This window comes from Ylistrum balloti, unplaced genomic scaffold (genome assembly GCF_031769215.1).
Source record: "Ylistrum balloti isolate Yb309-2 unplaced genomic scaffold, AGI_CSIRO_Ybal_v1 Utg370416, whole genome shotgun sequence".
Taxonomy (NCBI): domain Eukaryota; kingdom Metazoa; phylum Mollusca; class Bivalvia; order Pectinida; family Pectinidae; genus Ylistrum; species Ylistrum balloti.
Genome location: NW_026782282.1, coordinates 1115953 through 1127322, shown reverse-complemented (window position 1 = coordinate 1127322; position 11370 = coordinate 1115953). Strand labels below are relative to the sequence as shown.

The 11370-nt window shown below is 33.8% G+C and overlaps 1 protein-coding gene across 1 annotated transcript; it reads left to right on the top strand.

Moving 5' to 3' along the window:
* The first annotated feature begins 2391 nt into the window (after window positions 1-2391).
* On the top strand, window positions 2392-11075 carry LOC132554519 (DNA polymerase delta subunit 2-like). Its single transcript, XM_060218837.1, has 10 exons — window positions 2392-2629; window positions 3044-3165; window positions 3866-3989; window positions 4321-4441; window positions 5265-5460; window positions 6587-6667; window positions 7301-7458; window positions 8005-8132; window positions 8467-8568; window positions 9218-11075. Exons 1-10 carry the CDS (start codon window positions 2404-2406, stop codon window positions 9373-9375), a joined length of 1416 nt encoding a protein of 471 aa, XP_060074820.1. The 5' UTR covers window positions 2392-2403; the 3' UTR covers window positions 9376-11075.
* Window positions 11076-11370: the final 295 nt, after the last annotated feature.

Here is an 11370-nt window from a genome sequence, read left to right as displayed (position 1 = left end):
AAGCATGATGTCAAGTTGAACTTAAGATAATGACTATTTTTGGTTTTCTTGTTGATAAGATTAAATTGATAAATCTACTGAATACAGTCTCAGTAATGAAAACAACATGATTGACAATATTTATCATGGATACAAAATTGAAACTGTATTCATGTGAAAGAAATTTTTATCATACTTGACTTAATAGAACGTCTTGTATCCTCATAAAAAGATGTAATCAAGCTAAAAAAAAATACACACGAGGACTTTAACTAACATGTATATTCTTTATTACAATACTGATTACTGTTCTATTTTTGCAGTAGTTTTGTCAAAAAAAGAAATTATCTGTAAATTAAAGAATATAAAATTTTCTTCAAAGAATGGTAATTTTATTAAAAAGAATATGTTCATTGCTTCAAATCATCATAATTTTCTGTCTCTAGATAATGCATTTTGAAAATATTAAGAGAAAGAAATGAATATTTCACAATGTGTAACTACATTGTAAAATAACCTATATCATATGTGGTGCTTTGCACATGCTTTGCACTGATCCAGTTATATTGTCGGTATATTGCTTTGGTTATCAAAGTTCTCTCTTTCAGGCTTCATACATCATTGGTTATATGGTAACAATAAATTGGTCAAATATCAAGCTGTGCTTTTGTCTTTTCATAATTGTAATTGATTTTGTTTCTGAAATTACTGATATTTCTGAATTTGGTTAAAAATAAAAAAGAAACTCTATGTTGTTCCTTCAACATACAACCATAAAATCCAAATACAGTATTGACTATGAAGTAATGATGTTAGTGTCTAATTGTTTAGATCACAAAGTCTCATGGTGACCTATTGTGATCACTTTTTTCCAGCATTGCTTGTTAGTAAACAATTTAACATTTTTTTTACTTCTTCTCAAAAACCCCTCAACCGATTTCATTGAAATTTTGCATAAACCTTTCCTGGCCCACCTCACAGGGAGCTAAGGGTCGGGCCAAATTTACTTAAATTTCAAAAATCATCTTAATGCCCAGGTATGATAGAATCAAATGCTCTTCATGGATGGGGCATAACATTGTTTATTTCCCATTGGAAATAACTTTATTAGTATAGGATGGCAGTTTTGATGCTATGCATGTATTGACACTGGCTTACCATAATCAATGTCACAGGTTTTTTTAATGACACTTGAAAGCTACCTTCCCTCTAACCTTTATACCTGTATTCAATATTTCTTATCTCGGGTGACTGTCAAGACCGCTCTGCCTCTTGTCTTCTCTTCAAGTGTTTAAGAAAAAAATATCAGTAGATTGACAAGGGGATAAACAGAACATGAATTCAAGGAGGCAAACAAATGAAACATCAACTGCACACTTTCATGTTGTGTTACTTTGAACTCGTAAAAACGGGTGTCATATTGAAAGATAGAAATATGAAAGGAAATGTAACTATAAACAAGAAAAAATTTTCTTGTTGTTTTATCCAAATCTGTAAAAAGGCATTAGCTTTTGCTCAGCTCAAGTGGCTTCCTTGCTACTCCAGGGGTTATGGTCACTTTGGCTCTCTGCATCCCTAGAACATTTCATAGCAAAATTAAAGGTTCCATTATCATGTGCAACTCCTTTTGGATAAGATGAGAAGACTAGTTTGATATTTTGATGTACATGAAACAAATCTTGGCGTTGCACAACAGTGTGTTGAATTGGCTTTGGAGATTGGTGTCATTCCTTTGTAATCTTCACATGAGCCTATCAGTCTTTGGTCAGATATTTTTTTCTCCTGAGGTCCAACTCTTGAACAATCAAATTACGTCGCTTGTGTCTTCAGTTTTGTCATGAACTGTTACAAGGATACAGAGAGCGAAAGCAATTGTGACCTCTGGAGTTTTGAGGATGCTTAAAGTGGTTAATTACACACTGCAGAGAGTTATGGGGATTAAAAGGAAGGAAAGGATGAAATAGTTAGAATTAATGGAGCAGGTTTCAGTAAAGTTGATGTTGTGTTGTCAATAAAAGAAAGGTTGCTCTTTATATTATACCTATTAGAAATAAGCAAAATAAAACAAAGATGTACAATTTCTTGTTTTTCCCCGTAGAGGTGCACCTAGTCCAACCCACCTTTAATAATCATCGAAATGCTTTAAATGCTTGTTACAGAGGCAAACTCACTAATTATTCAATAATTCATGAGTAGAGAACCCATATGTATCATTATTGATAATATTTTCTAATCTATTTAAAATCTAAGGTCTCTGTAACAATGAAATCAGTTTTGTTTTTATTGTGTAATTGACTGATTGGCGCAGAAAGGCAAACCGAAAGTAGATATAGTGCGGTAAGGGTGACCTCCCCTAACGGAAGTGCTAAAACCTAACCTTTTCGCGGGAACGAAGCCAAGTTACGGACCCATACTAGTTACAATATGTATTACTCGTCCAACCCACAACCAGAAAATGTTGGAGGATTCCTGAAAGAGCCTGCACAGAACGAGAATGTGGAATTCCAACGAACTGACAGCCAATATGAAGATAAATCAGAAAGGTTCCTCCTGAAAGATAAAAACTTCGTCAGGCAATATGCACACTTGTATGCGGAAAGATTATGGACGATGAGAGGGAAACTTGAGACGGCAGCAAAAAAGAAATGGGGTAATATATATTACATGTTAAAATATGGCTTTTTTTAAAAATTATTTCGTTCCTTCCTCAGGGACACACTCGTGACGTAGAGTTATGCTTCTCGAATTGGCCGGCACAACATCATAACAAAATTAGAATGCCGTCATACTCGTTATACCAACAACATTGCAACTTTCAAGTACGGTGTAGAATTTCTGCTACTCTATGAACGTAATGGTTATTATTTAGCTTAAAAACAGTTGACGTCCATTGCATGTTACACATGAATGAATACATTGTAATTATAATCGTAATCAAGTCTTCTTCAGGGATCACTCAGTTGAATCAAATGTATAAGAGGGTCAGCGATCCATTCATAACTACATGAATCATTTGACATTTAGGCGTAATTATGATAGATGTTGTTGTAATGTTTTTTTATAGGGAAAAATATTGATGTCAAGAAACTACACGAGCTGCAAAGTGATGAGAAATGTGTGATTATTGGGACGCTGTTCAAACACATGGAACTTCAACCAAGTATATTGAAGGAGATCAGTGAAGAGGTGTGTAGATTTGTTAGTCTATCATTGTCAATACCTTGCATGTGGTGAATGGATGCTATGGCACATGAAATTTGTGACCTTAGTAAAATATATCAAGAAAACTCAGAAATACATATGTCCCACCTGTATGGTATTGCCTTGTCTGTTTTGTAGTCACTATAACACCTTTATGTACAGAGTTTGGCACTGCTGTGTCATAAATGAAAGGTACATGATGTAATTGCCTCATATGTACTTTTTTTCTGTGTAAAAATTGAGAATACTGACCAACTTACAGTACTAGTCTCAGATTATGAGAAATTCCCTTTAGTCACTCATTTGTAGTATGTCAGACTGGAGATGAAGCCCAAGTGGGAGCAGAGATGTTTTCCTTACTCCATGTACAAGGATCCTGAGATATATATGCTGATCCCCTACTCAGGGTTTTCCATAAGAGCCGGTCGCTGGCCAATTTGACTGGCTACTTTGATCATTTGGCCACCTACACCAATCCAGTTCCATAATAATGTTCCATACATGACTACACGAACATGGCTGGCCAGCCTCCTACTTACACTACACAGTACACTACTAGCAAAATTATGGAAAACCCTGCCCCTACTTTTAATCTTAGGTTGAACATTCATTCAAGAATATCTTGCTGGAAAATTACAGTACTGAAATGGATTGAATTTCAATTTTCATTGAATGTCTTTTTTAGCACAATCTGATGCCTCAGCCAATACGAAGCCGATTTGTAAATGATGCAGACAAACTTATCCTAGAGGATGAATTACAAAGAATTATTTTGCTTGGAAAACTTGACACTCCCACTTCTGTTACAGGTAAAAATGAAAATTTTATTTTTAAATTAACACTTAATATATTTATATCAGTTTCTGAACATAGTTCTTTCAAAATAAACCAATGTATAAATTACTGAAACCCTGGTAAAATACTAGCCGCAATATACCACTCGACTAGAGAGAACTTCTCTCTAGCTCGATTGGTTGAGCGTCGGACTAGTAAGCCAGGGGTCCCGGGTTCGATTTCTAGCAGTGGCATTGAAATTAATAATGACCTCTGTTACATATAAATTACTGCTGAACTGAACACTCTTCAGTGAAATTTTAAATAAATGTTATGATGTGAGTATGATCTGTTTTGAATTGACAGGGGCCATTATTGCAGTATACGGTATGGAACCCGAAGATGATAAGGGAAAATTCCATGTTGAAGACTACTGTTTCCAAGAACTGCCATCACAGATCCCTAGACCTGTTCTGGAACAGGACAAGTACGTACTGTATAACCATGCCTGTTAATAAACCCATCAATTTTTTCATGCCTAGCTTTTTATTGTACTTGGTATGAACAGGCCTCGAATTTAACATTTTTTGTCACTTGTTGAAAACAGCAAGTGCCTTAAATTTGTACTTGCTAAAATGACTTTTTACTTGCTACTATTGCAAATCTCCATGTTCAAATAATGTGTTTTGTTTTGTGATTTATAATGTATTACCTTGCTTCATCCAATATATATCAACTATAGAAGAACTGCTTTGTCCCAATATTTACACTTTGAAAATCAAAACTCAAAACAATTTAACTCTATGAAATGTTAGGAATAGACAGGCACTTGCAGTTTATATCTGATGAATCCACTTGCTGAAAAAAGCAAGTCATTATTTTTTCTACTTGCAAATAGCCAGTAAAAAGCCTTAAATTCGAGGCCTGATGAAGTTAACCTCCTGACCTTGAGCCAGCGGTATTGTATTGCCCTGAAGGCTTATTGTAGGATATATAGATATATAGTGGTTACTGAAGGCTCCGGTTTTTTGCTTCACATTCTGAAAAGTTTTCTGCCAAGATTGAAAGAAAAGGGGAAAACCCAACTTTATCAAATTTTTCATTGCTTCCTTTCCTTTGGGATATCTTTTGGGGGAAAAAATTCTTCTGAAATTTTCATTATTCCATTTCAAAATATTTCGAATTATATATTGCAGTTTCATGAGGAATGGTATAAAATGATAATGTAATGTATTAAGCCCACTTTAAAAGTAATGCGTTTTGCCCTGGGCTTATTAATGATTACTTATGTAACTTTGACTTCTGTACAGGTATGTCGCATTAATCTCAGGGATAGAAGCTGGTGGGAGTGATGAGAAGACATTCCCTCTCCAGCTCTTTGTCGACTTGGTGACTGGTCAGGTTGGAGATGCTGGACAACAAGAAGATTCAGCTAATATTGTCCGTGTCATTGTCGCCGGTAACTCTCTCAGTCAGGACACGCAGGACAAAGACAGTATCAATAAGGTATAATGATTATCTGTAGAAACAACATTTTCTGTTCAGTTGGTGAAGTGTACATGTTCAAGAATCTTTATACCAAATGTAATCCTGTCAAATTATTTCTTTTCTATTTTTCTTTTTTCTTTGAACTCGGAAAATGTTAAAACATCAGATTTTATTTGCACCTTAGCTTTGCTCGTATCATTTTATAACTTTATTACAGAGAAAGTAATCAGTATTTATCATTGATCAGTGTTTTGCTAATTACGATTTTACAACACCCTGTGCCTGATCTTACAGAAAAATTGTAGTATTATCAGTATTATTTCCTTGGAAATTAATTTGTTTCTTCATTTTGAGAAAAACTTGGGTAAATAGTACAAGTGCATTCTTTTTTGCAAACAGGTTTATCAAGACAATTCTTTAGTTTGTAAATGGCAGGAACTGCAAGTTGTGTTTTCTAAATTTGAAAAAAAAATGTTTTAGCTATAGCTGTGCCAGAGAAAGAGAGATGGTGGGGGGAGGGGGGGGGGAGAGAAAAGAGGGGGAAAAAATGATTATTTCATTTCAGTGAGATTTCATTTTGGCCTCCATTGTTCATTATAACTAGTTAGGGCTATTCAAGTAAAACATTTACCTGACCTCAGTACCCCAAAATAGATTACCTCCATCCATGGTTAGCTTTTCAGTGTATTGTTTTTTAGCATAGTGTCTGTTAAATTATATTACTGATACCCCAAATCCCTTAGCAGGTATTTTTGGTGTCATAATACACCAGTTTCATATAAGTTAAAGTCTGTGCCCCTCTCTGGACCGACTTGTCTTTTATTTTCATATGAGACTGAATTTATTGAAGAGCTTTTCAAATCAGGTGACAAAAACCTTGCCTAGTCTTGATCTATACATTGTAAATTTAGCGTGAGGTTGTTAAACTTTATCAAAATTGACATATAGCAGAAGTTGCTTCGGTATCTTGGAATAATTTGTTATCACCATTTTGTGAATTTAGACTTGATACATAGAATGATGGTTTCAGGCCAAGTATATCACCATTTTGTCAATTTATACTTTATACATAGAATGATGGTTTCAGGCCAAGTATATCACCATTTTGTCAATTTATACTTTATACATAGAATGATGGTTTCAGGCCAAGTACCTCACCAAGAAGACGGTAGCTGGCAGTATAAATGCAGTGAAGGATTTAGACGATACCTTTGCCCAGCTGACTGTAAGTTTGACCTTTTTCGAGATGTGATAGCATTGTCCTTAAACGTTGTTAAACTTTAACTACCGTGGAATCTCTTACAAAAATACAGGCAGACCTTGTTATCTTGAACTCATATAACACAAGGACCCCGTTTAATTTGAAGCATTTCATTGGTCCATGCCTTACTTTACACAAAACATTAAAACTCGCTTAAATTAAATACTATGCTATCTCAAAATTTTGCCATGGCTGGGCCGAATTCGAAATAACAAAGGGTGACTGTAATATCTTTTCAAAGATTTTTTTTTTTCAATTTCTTTTTTGTCTTATGGATAATAAATAAATAAATTTGAATTATCAGAATTTAGAACAAATTCAGCGATTTTGCATAAGTTTTTGATAATTTTGATAGAGAATAGGCCCGTATACTTTGGAAATAGATGAAATAAAACACGCTGAAGATCATGCCTCACTTCACACCAGTTCACCTTGTTCTATTTAATAATCTTCATAATCTTTGGATTCCATAATAAATCTTTGTGTCATTCAGAAACACTTTCTATTGTGTACAGAACTTTCATTTAATAAGAGACATTAATGCAGTTCATTGTTACTTCCAAATTTACTGTATAGGACAATTCTATTCTGTTACAGTCGTGTGTGGATGTAGATGTGATGTCAGGGCAATTTGATCCGTCTAATTATATCCTACCCCAGCAGCCTCTACACAAGTGTATGTTCCCTCAAGCGTCTAGTTATACCACCTTCCACACCACTACAAACCCCTACCATGGTTGTGTGGATGGTGTCAGGTAACACAATTTTATCTATCTTTTAGGGGTATGTACGGTCTTGGAAATTAAGAAAGGTCCTCATGACATTTTACGAAAAAAAGAATAAGTGTCATTTCATGTGAAATTGTTTAGATTGAAATTGTAGGATAAGTACCCTCGAAATTCCAAAGGTTACAATCACTTGATTATGATTCATGCAGAGATTGAAAGTGATCATAGTCACCAGAATTTCCAGGATGATGAGTAAAAATAAATTACAGCTTCATGAGTTATTCATTTTGAGAATTTCTTTACTTTTCTATTTCAAATTAAATTTCATTTCGTATTAAACGAAAGATTGTTCCGGGGGGAAGAAAATCTACCCTCCAGGGATCTGTCAAATTTATTTCAAATATTAATTTCTTTCGATTAACCCCTGAATATATTTGTGATAAATATTCATTTAATTAACTAAGCTTTATATAAGGATGAACATTGTTTTAAGTTTTAATTTCATCAGTTTGCTGTTGCCCACTTGAGCCTCAGTAAAAGGATATTGAATGATAAGAATTTATATTTTTACAGTATTTTGGGTACTTCTGGTCAGCCAACACATGACATAATGAAATACAGTACAAATGAAGATCCAGTTGATATTTTAGAAAAATGTTTACAGTGGGGTCATCTTGCTCCTACAGCTCCAGACACTCTAGGTAAGTAAAACAGTGTAAGATGTTACCAAATAAGCTGCAATGTATGATTTGAAATTTGAAATTAAAAGTGAACCATTGCCATTTAGAAATTCAATATCTTTGAAGTTATGCTATTGTCAATGCTGGTAACCTAAAAAAAAAAAAAAAAAGAGGGATTCTTTAAATTCATGAAAAAATTCTATTTGTATTCAATGTATTTGTATTTAAAAACATGCTACAAAGATTGCCATTTAAAATGTTTCTTTGAAAATTCAGAAAGATACTAACTGTATTTGATATTTTTCACAATTCTTGGCGAAGATCTCTATCTTTTCTATGTGGTTTTTTTTTTCAGGCTGCTACCCATATTATGGAAAAGATCCATTTATATTAGAAGAATGTCCACATATTTATTTTGCTGGTAACCAGTCAGAATATGGTTGCAAACTCCATAAAGGTAAACAATGTAATTCCAGAGTTACCTCCCTTTGTCCTTAAAACTTAGGAACGATTAGTGCAGAAATATTAAAGGAATTATTTTACCATTGTTCAAATGACGTTGCAAAAATATTATCAACTTGCATTGCAGATTATAATTATATACCGGTACATGTCTTTATTTTATGAGTCATAGAGTGATGTATACCAATGTGGCTATCTGTCCCATTCTGAATGTCATCTCCTTCTCAATAGGTTTGGGTCATGTTTACCCCATATTATCATAACATCGAGTCCTACATCTGACCGGAATCTAATGTGTATAGGAGAGTGGCATTCACGTATTGTTATTTTCTTGTTTCAATAGAATCTTCGTAAATCATTAAAAAGGTCTTTACATTTGGGTTATAGTTGATGCCATAGTAGCAATTCATATATGTATTTTTCCTGTAATAAGCCCATGTCTGGTAATAAGCCCACCTACGTTTGCTTCAATTTCAACAGGCACAACAACTTCTATCTCATTTTCCTGCTATAAACCTACCCTCCTTTCCAAAGTTAAGTCTCTTAGGCTTATTGAAGGACATATTCAGTAGATATTCTGTCTAGGCAAAATCTTTTTGATGGATAAAAACTTTAGAAATAACAATTATCACTTGATGTTGCAGGTCCTGCTGGTCAGCAGGTATTGCTTGTCAGCGTTCCAAGATTTTGCCAGACAAGTACATGTGTACTCATTAACCTGAAGACACTTGAATGTCAAGCCATTGAATTTAACACAGAATTTCCTGAACCAGCAAAGGAGAGTCCAGAGGTGGACAAGTGACAGTGTGCTACAAACTAGGACTAAAAGACTTATACAGTGTAGATGGCTGCAATATTATACTGTTAAATTTACGTGATACATATTTCAAAAATCAGGTAGTGCTCTCATGATATAGTTTCCCTGCACTATTAGAATAATTCAAAGCAAAAGTTAAGTTTCTGTATATGGAAAATGCAAATTGTAGGATTTCAGAGATGCAGAATATTACATACCTGTGATGGTTTCAATACAAAATGAAAGCAGGTAACCCTCTGTCGAGTAGCAGAATATTTAAAACTGACTGACTTTGACTAACTTGTAACTGCAGTCGCTTCTTCAGAGCACAACAAGAGGTCAGTTTTTGATGCTTTGATCAGGACAAAGAGAGAATTTGTACCTGGAGAATGGATGTTTTGGATTTTCGAAGACAATGTAAAATACTTGTATATTGGGGATATTTTTGTGCTGTGTAATTTTTGGAAAAATCCCTTAAATGTCTCTTTTGCAATTTCTTCTTGGTTTTTTTTTTTTTTTTTTTTTTTCGATTTCATTGTCTTTGAAATTTGAAAGGCCTCTTTTGTGGACATTGAATATTTTTGAATGGACATTAGTGTAGATTCTAACATCAATTGGAGATCTAACTGACCAGTTAAAATAGGTGAGAGATTTGCATGTCCTCTAGTATTAATTTGTGATAGAAATATTCACGACAAGAAAGTGCTCAGGTGCATGTAAGTACATCAGTTCTATAGATATATTACTGTTGCATTTAAAGTAAAAAGTATGCAAATTTTATGATTTAGAAATTTTTCTTTCTGTTTTTTTTTTGTTGCTAAATTTGCCAAAACTGTGATACCTGCAAACAATTTCTGATACATGTGTAACCCTGGTAAAATACTAGCCACAATATACCACTGGGTTAGAGAGAACTTCTCTTTAGCTCGATTGGTTGAGCATCAGACTAGTAAGCCAGGGTTCCTGGGTTCGATTCCTAGTGGAGGCATTGAAATTAATAATGACCTCTGTTACATATGGTATAGGCATAAAACCTTCGGAGGCAATAACTGGTCATTTGGTTCAACACTGAACACAATAAAGGGGTGAAATTTTTTCTCTGGATCTATTGTGGTACAAATTGCCCATTTTAATACCTTTTGGAGGTTTGTGGTTGTGTTTCGATGCCTTTCTTTGATGGAACTCTTGTTACAAGCACCTCCACGACTGAGACTATAAGTGACAATCACCAGGAGGATTCGCTCTACTTACAAGGCAGTAAAGCAAATTTTGTAGAATAATTCTAGTCCATGTTTTTCTCTCTTTCTATAAAGTTGAGTAATTCAGTATCACAAACAGGAAGAATAGAAAACTCTTCAATGTGATTTTGACTGATGAAGTTGTACCCCTTTAAATTTATTTTAAGCTGTTGAGGATTAAAATTAATCTCGAGTGCATTTCAAATCTCCATTAGCCAGTATTGAAGTTGACTCAAAAATGTTAAGTTAGTGAATGCTGTTAACAACGGCTTTCACATCGCATTACAGGAAGCATTTTCTCGCACCTTTCTGTTTGAATTGAGTAAATTATTTAAGAAATTGCACATACTTTGAAACTAATCAGCTAAATGGTGTATAAAATATTAAAATTAAGTGATCAGTTTGTCTTGTTGTTTTAAAAAGTATGGTAAAAACAAAATTAATTGAGGCAAAACTGATGTTTCTGTTGTCTCATCTTCAATTTATTACAAAAAAGAAATAAAATATACAAGACAGCATAATGTTGTATTATTTTTTTTATATTCAATGGTTTTACATACATGTTTATCATCAATGACACATCACCTTCTAATTTTGGATGGCATCATTTAGAAGTGCCATCTTGCTGAAATATCCATTTTTTAACATAGAATCTTTAAAGTGACATTCTATTTCTTGATCAGATGACAGTTTGACAAATATTGCCACAAGTCGTTTTGTGAAATGAAAATGAAAAATGAAAAAAAAAATTAAAAAATTAAAA

Excerpts from the sequence above, each read along its gene's own strand:
- LOC132554519 (XM_060218837.1), top strand. The coding sequence starts at position 2,404 with ATGTATTACTCGTCCAACCCACAACCAGAAAATGTTGGAGGATTCCTG. Across the intron at positions 6,668-7,300 it reads ATACCTTTGCCCAGCTGACT|TCGTGTGTGGATGTAGATGT; the intron begins GTAAGTTTGACC and ends ATTCTGTTACAG. Across the intron at positions 8,133-8,466 it reads TACAGCTCCAGACACTCTAG|GCTGCTACCCATATTATGGA; the intron begins GTAAGTAAAACA and ends TTTTTTTTTCAG.